Raw genomic sequence first — 18,824 nt, 5'->3', positions numbered from 1 at the left:
TGGTAAAAAATGATGGAAACAGCATGGTGTTTTTTCATCCTAGTGATCCTCATTTTATACTGCATAGGTGGTTTTTCTTCTAAATGCTTGGTGTACTAGCATATTGCTTTTTCCCCATACTCATGCTAAAAGAAAGCTGTTAAGGGTTATTTCTGCAACATGAATTGGTAACATGTTGGAATAATAAGAGTTTAAGGATACAACTTTGATTGATGTGTTCCTTATATTGCTGTAAATTGCAACTTTGTGGAGTATCATTTTCTCAATGCAAATGTTTTTGGAAAAAAATGTTTGAGAAAGTTTCCTGTGTGTTTGTTAATAGTGACATAGAAACAGCACACTTTCAATGATTATACTTTCTATTTCGCTTGCAACTTTTGTCTTCTGTTTATTTGTGTCAAAATTATATTGGCAATCATACTCTGCGCATGCTTCAATTGTGAGAGTGCATATAGTACGTCACTTTGTACAATTGACAATCAACTCTACTACTTTCCATACACTGACTGATAATAGTGCAGTGGAACTAAGAAAATGGATGTTTTTGATGTAATGCTCTTAATTGTTTTTACATGTTTATATTAATAGTTCTTTGTTTGAAGCAGCTGGCGATGCTTAATTGTCATCTTTTTCAGGTTGATCTGTAGTATATCTTTCCTCATTTATGTTATTCTGATAGCTTTTAAACTGTCATGTTAGATACGAAATAGAACTCCTGATCTGGAAAAAGGTGCTGCCAAAGCTATATTTGATCTATATGAGGTTGTTACACATGAGCTACTATCATCAGATCTAAGGTTAGTGCTTAAAAACTTTTGCTTCTGTAACACACTTTCTATTACAAGCTTCAAAGAGTAAAACCTTTTTTCTTTTATTTGGCTTAGGGAGCAGCTTGATACATGGAATATATTGGCGAGAGCAAGAAATGAAGGAAGGCTCTTTTCTAGGATAGGGTGGCCCGAGGATCCTGAAATTGTAAGCATTTAAAACTTGGAATATATGGATTTTTAGGATGTCTCTATGATTAAACCAATGATTCAATCCTTCAATTTTTGCAGAAGGAGCAGGTCAAGAGGTTGCACCTACTTCTCACAGTCAAGGATTCTGCTGCTAATATACCTAAGAATCTTGAGGCAAGAAGAAGATTGGAGTTTTTCACAAATTCTTTGTTTATGGACATGCCAGCCGCGAAGCCAGTCTGTGAAATGATGCCATTTTGGTACATACCTTTATTTCTTACAAGTTGATCTTTTGTTGTTCTGAATTTATTTTACAATTTCTGATGATTCATATTTGCTTCAAAACAGTGTCTTCACGCCTTATTACAGTGAGACTGTGCTTTATAGTTCCTCTGAGTTGCGGGTTGAGAATGAAGATGGCATATCTATTCTTTTTTATCTCCAGAAAATATTTCCTGGTAATTCTCAAATCTATTTCTTCTCACTTTAAAAGTTCCTATTCTTAGTTTACTGATTTATTTGGCTGAACTATTAGATGAGATTGATATATTTTCTCTACTTTCAACAACTTTTTCTTTCAAGATCTGTTGGTGCTGGTGGAAGTGTGACAGAAAGGAATGAAACATTGATCCCTGATTAAATTTCTTGTTTTTAGGGCAAACCAGGAAAAAAACCCTTGAATAGGAGGATGAAGCCAGGGTTCTTAAGGGAGAACTCAAAGAACTAATTCGAACACAATGTTTAGGAGAATTAATTGTATAAATGCTACTAGGAAATGAATATATTCTGATCTCTAATGTCTTCAACTAATGCAAGATTTGTGCTGCTAGAGTATGTAATCAACAGTTTCCAGAACAGGAACCGGCTACTCCGCTTGGTCTTGGAGGAAAACTTTGTCCTCCAATTTTTGTATTTATGATAATCATGCGAATTTCCACCCAAGGCCGCCTATCCTCTGTTTCTTAGCATCTTCAGCTGCTTGGTTTACTGAATGTAATCTCCCAAGGGATTCCACGTATAAAATATTCTTATAAACTGAATTCCAGCAAAAAATCTAAATCTACAGTGTACATGTATGGAAAAAGAGGTTTGCTTTAATGTCCTTGAATTTTTGCCATTCTATGCCCATTAAAGCTTTCTACATCGCGTTATCTATAAGTTTTCATGAAAAAAATAGCAGGAGACTGTATTCTTCAAGCTTCTAAAATTCTTAACATCAGATCACAATTAGGCTGTAGAGCAAAAGCAATGCTAGTATTCTGTAAATGTACCAATGGACAAAGCATCACCTTCAGATCAGAGTTTTGAGCAACACCATCATTTACTATTAGAGGGAAACCCACAGTATTATTTAGGAAACATATCATGAAATTGTGCAGAAATTCGAAATATAGTACTTTTAGTTGCTTGGCAAATTCTTTTTCTCCAAGACTGCCTTAGGCTACAATCTTGAAGCTCCTCATTATGCTTTTTTTCTTGGTTTTCAAGTTCAAAAGGTCACGGGACTAATCATCCAAATTGACATTTATTTTTGTTAAGGAATGTCTTTGGCTCTGATTCCAGTGGCTGCAAGTAGAAACATGAGAAAAGGATTATAACAGTCGTACTTCATTTTAGTTCTGCTTTTTATGGAAATCTGGGAAAAAACATATAAATGGGATGTTTTGAGAGTGTATTCAGTTTTAAGAAAGAACTTTTATTGTCATCACATTGCTTAACTGTTTCCATGGTTTTATTCTAGTTGTTTATTGCACATCTTTCCTTGAAGTCCTAAACTGAATTGAGACTCACACTACTACAGTGAACAGTCAGTCAGGTGTATTCTCCAGCTGCATCATACATATGAGTAAAATTTAATGTTTTATGCTATGTTTTAGAAGCCTTGTGTGCATATCTCTTATTTAATTTCTCCTTGGTCGGTACCAATTGATTTTATCCAATTAAAATGACAGCAACTTAGAGAAGATGATCCATCATAATTTTTTGACGGGTGAGAAGTTGATAATATTCTTATCCATATCAATTTGTCTGATACCTGTAACTGTCTTGTTTCATTGACAAGTAGCCTAGTGAAACCACGCGTCCAGGTAGCAAGGATTTATATGTTGCATTTGTTTCAGCAGCTGGTTGTAAACACAAATTTCCTATTTAGGAAGAAAAATATAGAATTTTAGCATGTGCAAGTGGTTTACTTTCAAGTAAGTCCTAAATAATTCTGTTGAATGTTGTATAAAACTCTGATATTTGATGACTGAGAGAAATAAAACATAGTACTGTGGGAGCATGAAATTTTGAATTTTCCTTGATAATCTTTGTTGAAGAATTAGAAGCTGTCTGTGAGTATGACTAACACATATAGTATTGAAGGTCATTAATGTAGTTTTCTGTATTGAAAGCTCAAAACGCTGTGTGAAATATTCAGTTTCTCCGTACATTGTAACTGGTCTAATTGTTTGATTAATAAAGAGGGTACCCTTAGGAGTCCTGAATGAGTATTCCACTTCTCCATCCTCCATGTCTTAAAAAATATGGTAATACCAAAAGCATTGGGGTCACTTTCTCTTTGGTACACACAATGGATAAATAGATCAATGCCTAAGTGAGGACTCCTTGGCATGGACTCCCCTGATTAACTAGTCATTCTTTTATTTGAATTGAACTAAATCTTCCTTGGTATATTAAAATGCATAACCAGCTAGTCTCCTATAATAATAGATGAATGGGAGAATTTCTTGGAACGAATTGGTCGTGGCGGGAATGCTGATGCTGAAATTCAAGAAAGCTCCACTGACACCTTGGAACTCAGGTTTTGGGCATCTTACCGAGGCCAAACATTAGCCAGAACAGGTTTGGTTCACCTCATATTTAAGTCTGCCAGTGCATGCTGTAGTTTTTCCAATATATGATTGAGATTCGTTGGGTCAAAAGTAGGCCTCGAGATATTTTCTCTGTATATTCAAAATGTTGTTTTTCTTAATGTGATGTGCAGTTCGTGGTATGATGTACTACAGAAGGGCATTAATGCTACAAAGTTATTTGGAAAAGAGATCTCTTGGAGGTGCATTTGTTGGGCAATAATTTGCTTCTTTTTATCTGTTTGATGTAGAAATGTTTGTTGAATCACTTGTTACCTATTGGATATTCAGAGGATGCTTATCCCCAGTCAAGTTTCCCAAGGACTCGAGGTTTTGAACTGTCACCTGAAGCACGAGCTCAAGCGGATATAAAGTTCACTTATGTGGTCTCATGCCAAATTTATGGTCAACAAAAGCAACGAAAAGCTCCAGAGGCTACTGATATTGCTCTTTTGTTGCAAAGGCATGACTTAAAATTGATCTTTGAATTTCTTAAAATTCTGTTTGCTCTGATTGATTTTAGCATGCTGAGGAGATTATTTTTGAGGACTAGTCATTGAATGATTACTGCATCTTATTGACCATTTTGTGATAGGATCTTCAATGATTTGATACCATTATTGACTGAAGTTGCATCTTTGATATTCATCTTGCTTTTTGTCTCACCCATGAACATATTTAATAGAGTAATTTATAGGTCTTAATGTGACAACGTATGATGAAGGAATGAGGATGAAGAATAGAGATGCTTTCATGATTACATACCTTATCATTTCCAAAATTTTATGTCTCCTTTTGACATATTCTTAATTTAACTTTTTGTTTGTGAAGTGGTAGTTTTGTTTTTGTGAAGTGGCAATTTATGTAATTTCATTGAAGCTGGAAAAATTAAGATCCAAAAGCAGTAGATGGACAAAGTCAGAAGACAATTGCATTTGCTATGTCTGCATGTTTGTCTTTGTTGTAAATGATTGCATATCTCTAAATTTGTCACTTCTGAAAATTTTAACTTTAAATGCAAAAGATAAAAATATTGAAGTGATAATGGGATGAGTGGAGTAGGTACCAAGAGCTAGAAAAACAGGTGGATATCTTATTAATGATTTATTTGTTTATATTACAAACGTAAGATAGATAGTCACTTAAGTGATCCATTTGTATTTCTTCCTATAAGGTCCTCACTGTGGAATGATCTGTAATTGATGTTTATAGAACACTCCATTAGCTTGCTTTGCTCCTCTGTCTCTGGTTGTAGTTGTATAATTGAATGAATGTATCTGCTTCTTGTTGCTGAGAAGCTTCTGCAATTTCTTGCTTAGGAATGAGGCTCTTCGTGTTGCTTTCATACATACAGAAGAGGTTGGTGCAGCCGGTGGAAAGGTGACCAAGGAATTCTATTCTAAGCTTGTAAAAGCTGATGCTCATGGGAAGGATCAGGTAGAGGATTTTGTGCTTAATGCATCCGCACTTGCTTGTTTCCCTTTCAAGGGCAAGTTGCTTAGTAGATGACAGGAAATTGAGAGGAAGCACTTGTTTGTATCAACCCCTTGTCGTTAAGTCCAGGAAGTTGATTAGACTAACTTTAATGTCATTTACAAAAAATTTTGCTGCTTGGGTTTATAAAAGATAGGTTAGATGGATGAAAATATTCAGATGTATATCATCACCTGCTCATGATGGATTTTAGTTTTATGCTCTACATTCTGTATAGAAGCTGGTGAAAATTTCTTTCAGAAAAAGTTTTTTTGGGGGTGGGGGATGCGGAATGAAGAGTGAATCATGCTCTAGCAATTCCTTATGGATTAGGAATAAATATGATATCAAACTCGATTTTAGCAGACATCTTCAATATATCGTTTTCTTTTGAAAATTAATGATCCAGTGGCTATAGATACTTGTATGCCTCTGTTCTACAATAGTTGATAAGAACTCTTAGTTTGAGTAATTATTTAATCATCATCAGAAATCCCCTTTATTAGATTGATTATTAGTATTCATAGATAGATGCATTGACATTTTTTTTGATGTTGATATGGGGATATTGTATTGCTGGAGTTCGAAGTAGTACAAGAAGCCTATGTCTTGTTATTTGGAGCACAATGTTCAGTCTTCAGAGATTTGCATTATGCTTTAGCATGATATATTGAGATGCTTTTAAATGTGGTTCACAATAAATTTGTCATCTGTATTATAAGGATGTATTAAAATGGCTTAAAAGCAATTTTTTACAGTCCTTTTTATTCTTTTGCTTTCTGTGTTGAAATTCTTGTTAATGTATGAAGAAATCTTGTTGCTGGATAAGTTGGGGAAACTTGAGAATTAATCATTGGTATTTTTTGTTACCATATAAAATGACTATTATGGATTTGTACATAATACTTCTGAATGTACTTTTTCTATGTACCAAATTTAAACTATCTTGGAGTGAACAAAGAACCCTAAGTTGGCTTATCCATATTTTTGTTTTCTTTTCATTTTTGAAATCAGTAAAATTAGTGAGAACTAAAGGAAACTTCCGTTGCTGTAATTTGTATCTGCTTGCCTCTGTAGACATTTGTGTGCCAGCTGTCCTTTTGCTGTGTTCAGTTTTCTTTTTTCTTTTTTTCCCTGTATCTGAAATTAAAAATTTTGTTGAGCTTGCTAACAATTACCTTTGCACTTTATTAGTCTGTTGTCCTGTTTTCACCAGTTTTTGCGATTGATCTTTTGTGTGTAGGAAATATACTCCATTAAACTCCCTGGAGATCCAAAACTTGGGGAAGGAAAGCCAGAGAACCAGAACCATGCCATAATTTTCACTCGAGGGGATGCTATTCAAACAATTGACATGAATCAGGTCATTTAGTGTTCATTCTCTTTACTATAAAACTTATGTAGCGGTTACTGGTTCCAATTTATTAATCTATGGCCTATCTTTAAACTATATTGGACAGTCACAGCATATCTCGATACTATGTTAGCCCGATTGTCCATAATCATTCAACTTGCAGCCTTTCTGTTACATTTCATTTCATTTCATTTCTTTGATCAGTCAACTATCGTTCTAAACCTGCTTAGATGGGTGGTGTTTTGATATGGACCATGTTGACTTATCTCAGCAGCTTCTCAACTGTTTAATTGTACACCATCACTGGATGAATAGGTCGTTAATTTGTAGAAGTGCCAGGTTTATTGATAAGCCATATTCCTTATTAGAAAGACTGGCTTTGGAATTTTCTCAAGTCAATCTAGATAGTAGTGCAAAAGGAACACCATCACTGGATGAATAAATTGTGAATTTGTAAGAGTTCCAAGGTTATTGTTAGCTCATTCCTTATTGGAATTTTCTTAACTCAAATTGGATAGTAGTATGAAAGAAACATCTTACATAATATAATTTTCTTTTCTTGGTGCTTAATCTATGACCTGTCGTATCAGTGTTGATCCCCAATCCAATGATTGTCATGTATTTGGAAATTGGAAGCAAAGCAACTCCCAGCTTGTCATTGGACAGTGAAAGCAAGTGTTTTGTGCAACACCTACTCATGCTTTGCTGCCGTTGCCTACTGAAAAATAGAACTAAAAGCAGTGAACAGTTATTGATGGTAGTCTTGATCTGCACATTCATGCTAGTTCTTATGTGATGACGGCCACCATTGCGGGTGCTTATTGCCTGGAAAGCTGCCGAAAAGATGCCGTGCAGCTGCTCAAACATTAGGGCATAAAGTTCAAACGTGATATAAGAAAGTAAAAAAATGGAATTTTTCAATAATTAACCCCCTGAAGTTTTGAGGTTTTCAATTTTACCCCAATAAGTTTTGTAAATTATAAACCCCTCTATTCTAAGATAATTTTTAGCCAAACAAAATAACTTGAATTACTGTGGATTTTCAAATCTACTAATATCAAATCCATTCATTTAAATTCCTTAAAATCTGTTGATCCAAATGGAACCTGAAATGTGATGTGTTAAAGAAAGTTGTTTTAATGTTTTTGAAGCTCAAGTTGGTTGTCTAGTTTCTACAGAAGGTGCTGAATTTGTTTTCCATTGATACATATTCAAATCCTGATGATTTAATGAGTTTAACTATGACAGGTACTTTCTGCTGCCCCCCCCCCCGGGGCCCCCTCTTCTTGTGTCTGGGTTGATTACATGTTTCCATTATAATCTAGTTTTGTTTTTAATGCCTCCAATAAACTTGTTTCTATTTTATGCTTTTTTCTGTTTATTCAATATCTTTGTTGTGCAGGATAACTACCTTGAGGAAGCAATCAAAATGAGAAATCTTCTTGAGGAATTTCGAGGAAATCATGGCCTCCGGCCTCCAACTATACTTGGTGTACGGGAGCATGTCTTTACAGGAAGGTTTGTCATCCTGATTTCTGATACGAGATACTACACTTTATTTTGTATTTAAATACCTTATGCTGTATGTTGGTTTCACGTGTGCAGTGTTTCTTCTTTGGCTTTGTTCATGTCCAATCAAGAGACTAGTTTTGTGACCTTGGGCCAACGCGTTTTGGCCAAACCTCTGAAGTAAGTAGTTCAGAATGAATTCATTTTTTTAACAAGAAGCAAGTATATTTGCATGGAGAGCCGTTTTGTTGTGCTTGATCAAAAGAGCAATTTTCCCTCTGCACCTTTCTGAATATCTCACAGAGGTCCAGTCAAACAACAGCATTGGCATCAATTTGATGCTGCTCTTGTTAGCCTTCAGTTGCAGAATCCAAGCAGAGACTGCTGGCTACCTGCCTAATTTTGTTGAAATCATTGAAGTACCCATTGTTTTTAAACTTTCACAGCAATTCTGCATCTGAGTTCAGTGTTTTTTTTTTTTTTTTTTGATGACGTTCTGCTTTACTTGAAGATTCCTTTTCCTTGGGTTTTTGCTGATCACCACTCATACCTTATAAGATCCTGAGTCCCCCCCCCCCTTTTTTTTGACATTGCTCCACTTTACTTGAAGATTCCTTTTCCTTGGGTTTATAGGATCCATTTAATGCTTTAGCTATTACTTGACCAGTTATCAAGAAAAATATTGGGTTCATAAGTTCAAATGTTAGGGTTGACTTGAAGATAAAACATCAGTGTTGATGATGGTTACTTCAAGCATATGTTTGCTTGTTTGTTTCCCTTGTCTTTTATTTCCTGTATTGAGATCATAAGTTCTGAAGTGGTATTTTGGATTGGAGGATTGCATTGTCAGATTGAACTGAATATGATAAAATTCCTCTGAACCGTGGGAAGAATAAGATAACCTCACAAGGCTTTGATTTTTTGAAAGTTAGTGTTGTGTATTACTTATATCTTAAGTATGGATGTCTGAATCATCTGTCTCTTTTACTAGGACAATATTGTCCCTTGTATATATGCTTTTTGTAGTAGATTCCAACACCAGAAAACATTACCATTTTTTGTCAGTGATTGAGATTTTCCTCCTTTTCCTCAATCTGTATTCGTTCATGGTGTATGTGAATATGTCTAAATGATCAAAGATGATAAATAACCTGGATACAAAAATACTAAATGCTTTATTGGATTCTTCTTGAACTTTATTTTCCTTTTCCCTGTTGAATCAGCTAGCCGTATACCTTTTAGAACAAAAGCCTAGATTTTCCATCGAGTTTTCTACTGCAAGAAGATGGATCATTTTCTTTTGGAAAGAGCTCTTTGCCCTTCTATCTTTTTGGTGACATTGTTTATAAAACGGTGATAAAACAAACTTGGAGTTAGTTTATTTTCTCTGTTGTGCTCACCAGTTTTGGGATGTATGGTGTCTTCTTTATGCATACTATATTGTTGGAAACTTTTATTATTTATCAGTTACATTTGCTTACCAATGCATCATAAGTCCACAGCACAATATTAAATTGCATTTTTTCTGGTTTATTTCTTCTTTTTTTTTTTAAATTTCTGAAGTTAGAATGTGAATATAATTATCAAAACACACTGAACAAAACCTTGCAGAGTGCGTATGCACTATGGTCATCCAGACGTCTTTGATCGAATTTTTCATATTACTCGAGGTGGCATTAGCAAGGCATCGCGCATAATTAACATCAGTGAAGATATATATGCAGGTAAGTGAAGATGTTGGTGAATATCTTGTGGTGCCAATTGCTTCTTTAGTGCTCTACTGTGAATAAGTCTTTTATAAATTAAAAAATTATTTCAGCAGGATTTTTTGACAAGCAGACTTGTCTTGATGTGTCTATATGCATATTGATTGTGTTTTGAGTTCGAAATCTTGACCTAGCAAGTGACTTGTGCCTGCAGAGAAGAGTAGCACTGATTTATTCAAACAAAACTTTGAGTTTTTTTAATGTAAAAAGTCAAAAGGTGTGTGCATTTGAAAATTATGAACCTGCTTAGCTGCTATTGGCTCTGTTTAATCTACTGGAACTGTGTTTCGAAAAGGTGGTTTGGAGAAGGCTATTAAAAGTTTTTGTTGATAGCTCAAATATCATATTAACCTGCCAAACCTTATCTGCTGCTTGTGGGAATTCATACTGCTGGCAAAAAATGTAATTTGATAATCTATTGTTAAGCTCAACAGTATGTGCTCACGCTGTAATGTTGCATAATCTGGAAGATTATTGTATCTCTAGTTCCATTTCTTTTATTTGTTTAATCATTTATTACCGATTGCTAATGAGTTACATTTTTTTACCATAAAAGGGATATGATTAAGAGTCTTACACAGTAAAATTGTCAACTGCTTGCTAGTTCTTGTGCAAATTTTTTTATTGATCTTCAGCAGTGCTTTTTTTTCTGCATCAGAATTTAGCCTTTTAGCATTTTCTTGCTGTGCGTTTACCTGTGTATTGCATGCGCCTCTAAACAGATTTTTTCCACATATATAGGGTTTAATTCCACACTTAGGCAGGGAAATATTACTCACCATGAGTATATTCAGGTGCGACAGTTGATCTTTTATTTACTCATTGAAGGTACACATTTTAATTGCCAGTGTTGCTCTTTCCTTGTGATCTTATTACTTGGTAATTGTGTAGGTTGGAAAGGGAAGAGATGTTGGGTTAAACCAAATTGCCTTATTTGAAGGCAAGGTGGCTGGTGGAAATGGAGAGCAAGTTCTGAGCAGGGATGTGTATAGGCTGGGACAATTACTCGATTTCTTTAGAATGCTGTCTTTCTACTTCACGACAGTTGGTTTTTATGTTTGCACCATGGTATTTTTTTCCATATGCAACTTTTTGCAACACATTGTGTCTAAATTTAGTGCATAGTGCAGTCAATATGCATTGCCTCCTCATAACTCTTTTCTTCTATTGCAGATGACTGTACTTACAATTTATATATTTCTCTATGGAAGAGCATATCTGGTAAGTTTTACTACTACTTATTTCATGTTATTATTAATCTGATAGTTCAACAGATGGACTGACTCTGTCTTTCTAGAGTTAAATTTTTTAGAATTTAGAGCAAGTGCATCTGTTTTTAGTAACTTGTGAGATTGTAATCTTATATGAGGGAACTACGATGGCGTCTGTGGAAATAGCTGTACTATGTTAAGTACCATGATACATTTCTCATGTGTGTCCGAGTCTGTCTGTCTGTATGTCACTTTGTCCATAAGATTAATGCTTGTGTTTTTAGTAATAAAGATCTAGAAGTGGTTGCTAGCTCCATTTACTTAGTCGTCTTGGTAGCTGAGTGGGTTCTTTACCAACATGCATCCGAAGATTACAAGCCCATATTAGGTGTGATTCAGCCTTACTAAGAGATGGAAATTATTGGGTTTCAGAACTGAAGTTACACTTTCTTTGTCTGCTCAGCAATTTAGCTCTTGTGTTTCGCAATAAAGCAAGTAGAAGAATTCACATGCAGCAAGATGCTTGGTGATTAGTTTCTTTAATACATTGGTTGTTTTCAAGTTTTCATGTCTATTGATTCAGTTGGGATAATCTGTTGGTCAGTTTAGCTACTTGTGTTTAATATACGCAACAATTTGATCAGCATCTTTTCTCTGAAATTATTCAGGCTTTCTCTGGAGTAGATCGAGGAATTTCAAGAGAAGCTAAACTGCTTGGTAACACTGCTTTAGATGCTGCTCTAAATGCCCAATTCTTGGTCCAAATTGGGGTTTTCACTGCTGTTCCTATGATAGTGGGCTTCATACTAGAGCGGGGCTTGTTGAAGGTTTTCCCATCATCTATTTTCTCCTCCCTTAACAGATTTCTGCCTCATATTTTTCTAATTGCTTTCTTCTTATATCCAGCATATTCTCATTTTTTAAGTGTTCTGATCCCTAATTTACTTTATCTCACATAGCATGTCAAATGTATCATCCTTGAAGCTACACTAACATATGTTCTATGTTCTACTTTTTCAGGCTATATTCGATTTCATTACCATGCAGCTTCAGCTTTGTTCTGTCTTCTTCACGTTTTCTTTAGGAACTAGAACTCATTATTTTGGGCGTACTATCCTTCATGGAGGTGCAAAGGTATATAGGACATAGCTGATAATTTTGTTTTATGGCATTGATATAGTTGATTGTTTTCTTTCAATATTCTACTATCCTTCATGGAGGTGCAGAGGTATATAGGATATAGTTGATAATTATGTTTATGGTATGGATGTGGTTGATCATGTATCTTTCAATAAACTCAACAGTATCGAGCTACTGGAAGAGGCTTTGTTGTCCGACATATCAAGTTTGCTGAGAATTATCGGCTTTATTCAAGAAGCCATTTTGTTAAGGCGTGAGTTACATTTATTTAATCAGACTGCCCTTTCAAATGTATATTTCTTCAGTCTATTAAACTGAGTTACTTATTTTGTTGTTTATAAACACGTCTGCAGGCTGGAAATAGCATTGCTTCTTATTGTTTACATTGCCTATGGGTATATAGATGGAGGTGGTGTTTCATTTGTTCTTATTACTCTAAGCAGTTGGTTCCTCGTAATCTCTTGGCTCTTTGCTCCTTATATCTTCAACCCATCAGGATTTGAATGGCAAAAGTAAGATTTCCTTTATAGTATTGTTTAGCTTGAATGGATTTTTTAATAGGTGTTTTCTTTTATTCTTTTTCTGCAATGGAATGTTAGGTAATCTGTTAATTAATCTGATGCATGAGCTTTAGACGACCTTAATCGGTGTCCCCTGAAATGGGTTTCAGAATGAATAACCAAGACATTGCATAAGGTTTTACGACTAAGCTTCAGAGGGGTTTCAAGGCCAAAACAATGGACGATTTTGGCAGTAATATGGAATTAAACTGGTAACTGGATCGCTTAGAATAGGAGAAGGCTAGATAGGAAACTAGCCTGACTGGCTAACTGACCTGCAGCCTGACTTTGGCATCCAATACGGGATGGATATCCAGAAGAGTAGACTTCATTGCAAAGAATTATATTTCAAATAATTGAAAGAGAGATCTTACAAATCTAAACTCCTAAAACTGAACCTTGCTCCAGCTAAGACATTAATTCCTACAAGGACCTATCTATTGGATGAGCAGATTAATTACTTTCTGTAAATGTCATGGAATTCCAGGAGTATTACTAAGTACCTTGACAATATTAAAATAAAGTGAGCTTAATCCAACAGACCTGAATCAATCTGATTTAAGATCATAACAAGAATAGAAGGCATTGTAATGCATCTTCAAAGGTGTTAACCACTGCTGAAATGAATAAATAATAATTTTCTTAGTGAAGTTTCTCTTAATCCTTTTAATCTGTGAGCAATTAAGGTGCTCATCTTTTTTCTTGGTAATTTTTACAGACTTTGCATGTTCTGTGCAGGACTGTAGAGGATTTTGATGATTGGACAAGCTGGCTTATGTATAAAGGCGGAGTTGGTGTTAAGGGTGACAATAGCTGGGAGTCTTGGTGGGATGAAGAACAGGTTTCGTATGAGATTTTTCCCCCAGCCCCCTCCAACACCACCCGCCACCCCCCTCCCCCACGCGAATGCTGTTCTATGTTTAGTAGCAATGCGAATTGTACCATTTTCAATCCACATAAAGTTGCATTTGAGCTATGTTTTGCTTAACAAGCCTGTCTTTATATTTTCTGTTGGAGTTCTACTTCGACCCTATACCCCTCCCTCCATCCCTCCCCTCCTAGCCCGGGGTGCCCTGTTCAATCAAACAGGTTTATTTGTTACTTTGCAATCACATTGATTTGACTTAATATGCTCATTACTATTTTTTCACATGCAAGGCCTTTCTTTGAGCTTATGCTCTAGGCTCCCTTCTTTTTTACTATTTGGAGTGGAGAAGTGTCTAGGACTAGGAGGAGAACATCATTATGTTTACCCTTCATTTTCTCTCTTCTCATTCAAAGTTTTTCTGTGTCTTTTTTTGCCACAGATGCATATCCAGACTTGGAGAGGTCGTATACTTGAGACCATTTTGAGCTCGAGGTTTCTCATGTTTCAGTATGGCATTGTATACAAACTTAATCTAACTGGGAAGCACACTTCACTTGCGGTAATACTTTTCTAAGCTTTCTTGGCAAATGTTTCTATTGTACTAAGTTAGAATTTTTAGTTTGATAGCTTAATTAATGATAATATATTTCTTATTCTGTGAACTTTGTTAAATTTTGGGAATTGGTGATAAATTGTCTTACCATTTCTAATCATTGGCCCTGACTGCTTCCACTTAGTTGGTTCTTATGCCAGCTCATCCAGAGTGGAAACCCAGTTTCTGAAATCAAATGTAACCTTTCATTATGATGTGAGACATTTTAGTTCTTATGCTGCACAATTATCTCAACCTAAAAGCGAAGAACTGGTTTCTAGCAGTCCCATATTCTGATACTGAGAAGGGAAAATTGGATTTGTTCCCTTACTGCTAATAATAGATTGAGGACTTGGTTATTGTGAACAGCAAACTTGCAAGATTGGATACTTATTTTTTTCTGATGCTTGGTTGGAAATGATGTTATCACCTATCTCTTTAAGAAAGACCTGAACAAGCGAAAGTTTTCCGCTATGGTGCCTTTCTTTGTCTGATATCCAATGTTTAGCACTTTCCACATCTTCGTAAATATGATGTCTTAGGTGATATGCTTGTGAGGTTTGCATAATTAATTCCAGTTGCATCAATAGTTGATTTTTTTTTCCCTTCTCTTTTCTTTTTTCTCCTTTACATTGATCTTAACATCTACTCTCATTCTTCAGATCTATGGCTTCTCTTGGGTCGTACTTGTTGGAATAGTCTTGATCTTCAAGGTTTGTGCCTTGATGAAAATTTTCTTTTATGCCTCAAAGTTTTCTATATAGTGTGGTATACAGCATACTAGTTGTTCTTTTTCTGCTGTCTTAGGTACCAATAATTCATTGTCTTTTCCTTTTGCAGATATTTACTTTTACCCCTAAAAAATCCACAAACTTCCAGCTGATGCTCCGATTCACTCAGGGAGTTACAGCCTTGGCGCTTATTGCAGCCCTAGTCCTTGTCGTGGTGTTTACTAACCTCTCTGTTCCAGACTTGTTTGCTAGCATCCTTGCATTTATTCCTACTGGATGGCTCATCATATGTGTAAGTAAATTGAGTAGAAACATGCTAATTTTTTCCTCCTATGAGTGCAATTATTAATACTACTTTAGGTAAATCGAACAATTATGACTTTATTATGTGGTGGTATACCGCCATAAACCAGTTCCTCAGTTTAGGTGCTTTAGATTTGTTTCCACTTTCCAGGGGATGTCAGGAATGCCAGATTCGTCACGTTCTTTTGTATGTGATTATATCTCGAGTTCATAAATCATATTTGTTGTGTTGACACAGCTTGCTATCACGTGGAAGAGAGTAGTGAGGAGTTTAGGACTCTGGGAATCAGTCAAGGAGTTTGCTCGAATGTATGATGCCGGGATGGGTATGATTATTTTCGCCCCAATTGCAATGTTATCTTGGTTCCCATTCATCTCCACTTTCCAATCTCGTTTCCTCTTTAACCAAGCATTCAGTCGTGGATTGGAGATCTCTCTTATTTTAGCTGGGAACAAAGCCAATGTTGAGGTGTGATTGTTAAAAAAGTTGCAGTGTTCTATGCTATAAGCTTTTTAGTAAAATGATGGCAAAAGCTTTTTCTGTAATAATATGATCCCGCTGCCTGTTGTTAATACACGCTAACCTTTAGGTCATGGAAACTGTAGCACAACTGAATTGGTTTTTGTAAATATTAGTGATTAATGTTTGCAGGTAATTTCTTTTGGGTTCTTTTTAGTGCTGTATTAGTACAGCTTATTCTGACATGCCATTTTGTGCTGAACATGCTCTCCATCTTATATACTATGATTTTATGGGGCTTGTCTTGCAATCTTCACAAGGGTTTTTTTTTTTTTAACAGGTGCCTAGCTAGCTCTCATCAATGCACTTAATTCATAGTCAACCTACAATTGTTGTTCTACCTTGTATTTTTATACTTTTCTTAATTAATTTTACTTTCTCAAAAAATTTAGCACCTTAATTACATCTCAACGGGTGTCTATTAAGCATTAATTAGATGGCTCCATCTACAAAAGAGGTTTTTGGCTTATTAAATAAGGCAAAGTGTTGGAGGAGGAAAAATAAATGAGCGTTGAAGGAGGCAAGTGTGTGCATTTATATGGTTATAGGTAGCTCGGCCTTTCCTGAGCAACAAGACCATAAGCTCAGTCCATAACTTGAGTTTGGAAGGTATGGCACTAGAAGTTGTAGTGCGAGGTCGTCTTTCATATCGAGCCATTGAAGCAGCGCGTGCTGTAATTGGACACTTCCATACTGCTATGAGCAGACTATTCTAAAGGAATGGTCAGACATGCGTAAGGGCTCTCGCAGATCTCCCTGTTATTGAGAAACCTACGGGAGTACCAAGTAAGAATGGGAAGAGGAAAAGGAAATCATACGGGTTGGGTTGCTCGTGTGTTCACGGGACAAATCCTATTTGAAATGGATGGTGTCACTTTGTCAAATGCTCGACAAGCAGCTACATTAGTGGCAGACATGGTTCACTATCTAAAATTGGTTTAATAGTTCAGTCTTAATGGTTAAATCTTGCAAACTCTTCAACCCAAAGGACCAAATATTTATGAGTAAGTCTTATGTACGCTGATAATATATACACTATTATGGTTGGAGCGCATGATACATGAGTTGTCATGCATCCAATAATGATGTTATATACACCGTCAATGTATAAAAATCATTAATCCAACATTTAAATAACATAACTTTGCATGTAATTGCCAAACCTCATTAATCTTTGGCTTAAAGGAACTTAAGACAAAAATGCAATTAAATAGTTCTAGAGAGGGTGCGGAAGTGACGTTATCATTCACTTGCACAAAATTTGTCTATTTTTATCACTTATCCATGTTTTCATTTTCAGTATCAGTCTAGTCATTGACACTTGTCAACAGACTGTGCGGTGAAATATATGTCTTGATTTTTTTTCACACAATTTAAGAAAAATTAGTTAACTTTATTGGAAGAATAAATTTAATCTACTATTTTTCTAAATACCTTTACATTAATATTAGTAGTATAACTAATCATTATACTTTTACATTAATTGCAACAGCAATATTGATAAAAAGTTGCACCATTCAAACCATGAATTAAAGTAATTAATGAATAAATTAGGTTATATTCACTGATAACAAAGTGCATTAAATAAGGGCATTTTAGAGAAGTGGAAAATGATAATAACTCCTAAATAAGCATAATTCACGAAACAAAACATTACAACATGTCTTCTAAAACTCACCTTTTGTATGTGAATATCTTATTTTGACTAGGAATTGTTCGCATTGTGTTCAAACATACAAACCAAATCCTTGATTCGATACTTATCAATCCCTTCTTTTGCATGATACTTGGACACATAAAAACTCAATCAAATGATGTATCACCAGCTTTTGTTAAGTGCAGCAACAATAACTTTTGTAGAAAACGAATTCAAACTTAAATACGTGTGAGACATGATTAATTTTTGTCTCTGCAGATCATTAAAAGAGATCTGTGATTCTAATTAATTAAGAAGAGGGTAACCGACACACAGAATATTGGAAGCTTGTTACTGCAGCTCCCAATCCCATGCAAAGAAATACTCCCTCCGTTCCACTTTGATAGTCCTGTTTTCCTTTTTCGTCTGTCCCAAATTGTAGTTCACTTTTCAATTGAAGAATGTAGTTGTATTTTAATTTTTCTAAAATACCCTTATTCAATATAAGTTTCAAATTGTAGTTCACTTTTCAATTGAAGAATGTAGTTGTATTTTAATTTTTCTAAAATACCCTTATTCAATGTAAGTTATTGTTACTATAAACCTACTCCATTTAATGAGAATTGATTCTTTTTTTACTATCAATTCAAGTTCCCATAAAGTTGTACTTTAATTAATGTGGGGATATTTTAGAAAAATAGCTACTTAAATTGATTGTTCCAATAAAATTAACTATTTTTTCTCAAACTGTATGAAAAAAAAAAAAATCAGGACTATCAAAGTGGGACGGAGGGAGTAGTTCTCTGCTCACTACGTTTCACCTTCTTACAGTTGGTCTAGTCAACCAAATTCCAAAATCACCGAAGAAGCAGTTGGAGGTGGTGGATGTACATTTATGATCTCAAGCTTTCCAACAACCTCCATAAATTTCTAACCATAACGTAGAAAGGAAAATTCATGTCTGTTGCTGCTGTCAATTGCCTCCATAAATACTACTCATGGATTTCATCAATTCCCACCGGTACTTCAGCAGTTAATCCTTAATTCATTGGCATCCTTTTCTGTAATCTAGATCAACCAATTAGCTGAACTAAGAATAAGATTATGCTGGATAGTGATGGATGGAGAATGAATTCAGCAAAATAAGGATACAATTAGTGTTGAATTAGATAACCTTTTTGGCCTATACATGCTTTTCCGGAAGATGGATTTAAAGTAGCTAGATAATGAATCAATATTCCACGGCATATATGATTATCAAAGAGCTAAAGAAACATGCACTTCCATTTTCTTAGTTTGGTCTTTAGTTTTATTCATATGAAGTGAAACTTCTGTATTGATTTGGTG

The 18,824-nt window shown here is 35.1% G+C and overlaps 1 protein-coding gene across 2 annotated transcripts in view; it reads left to right on the top strand.

The window, feature by feature from the left end:
• The window catches only part of LOC113739843 (callose synthase 10), a 39,187-nt gene extending 23,096 nt beyond the window's left edge, over positions 1-16,091 (top strand). Inside the window, exons 28-51 of one of the 2 annotated variants that reach the window (XR_011813016.1) lie at positions 700-797; positions 885-975; positions 1,059-1,219; positions 1,308-1,417; positions 3,675-3,806; positions 3,949-4,017; positions 4,106-4,277; positions 5,134-5,251; positions 6,531-6,650; positions 8,044-8,159; positions 8,247-8,330; positions 9,762-9,874; positions 10,658-10,710; positions 10,808-10,984; positions 11,090-11,137; positions 11,796-11,954; positions 12,148-12,261; positions 12,432-12,520; positions 12,621-12,779; positions 13,566-13,916; positions 14,135-14,254; positions 14,950-15,000; positions 15,128-15,310; positions 15,560-15,991. Coding sequence is in view for 1 of the 2 variants with exons in the window: in XM_027267202.2 (XP_027123003.2) it covers positions 700-797; positions 885-975; positions 1,059-1,219; positions 1,308-1,417; positions 3,675-3,806; positions 3,949-4,017; positions 4,106-4,277; positions 5,134-5,251; positions 6,531-6,650; positions 8,044-8,159; positions 8,247-8,330; positions 9,762-9,874; positions 10,658-10,710; positions 10,808-10,984; positions 11,090-11,137; positions 11,796-11,954; positions 12,148-12,261; positions 12,432-12,520; positions 12,621-12,779; positions 13,566-13,668; positions 14,135-14,254; positions 14,950-15,000; positions 15,128-15,310; positions 15,560-15,796 (2,877 nt within the window). In the remaining variant the exon portion in view is untranslated. Of the gene's footprint in view, positions 1-699; positions 798-884; positions 976-1,058; positions 1,220-1,307; positions 1,418-3,674; positions 3,807-3,948; positions 4,018-4,105; positions 4,278-5,133; positions 5,252-6,530; positions 6,651-8,043; positions 8,160-8,246; positions 8,331-9,761; positions 9,875-10,657; positions 10,711-10,807; positions 10,985-11,089; positions 11,138-11,795; positions 11,955-12,147; positions 12,262-12,431; positions 12,521-12,620; positions 12,780-13,565; positions 13,917-14,134; positions 14,255-14,949; positions 15,001-15,127; positions 15,311-15,559 lie in introns of both variants that reach the window. The other variant, XM_027267202.2, reaches the window with a different exon arrangement.
• The last annotated feature ends 2,733 nt before the right edge of the window (positions 16,092-18,824 follow it).

Source organism: Coffea arabica, chromosome 4c (assembly GCF_036785885.1).
Source record: "Coffea arabica cultivar ET-39 chromosome 4c, Coffea Arabica ET-39 HiFi, whole genome shotgun sequence".
NCBI classification, from domain to species: Eukaryota; Viridiplantae; Streptophyta; class Magnoliopsida; order Gentianales; family Rubiaceae; genus Coffea; species Coffea arabica.
This window is presented reverse-complemented; position numbering and strand designations above follow the sequence as displayed.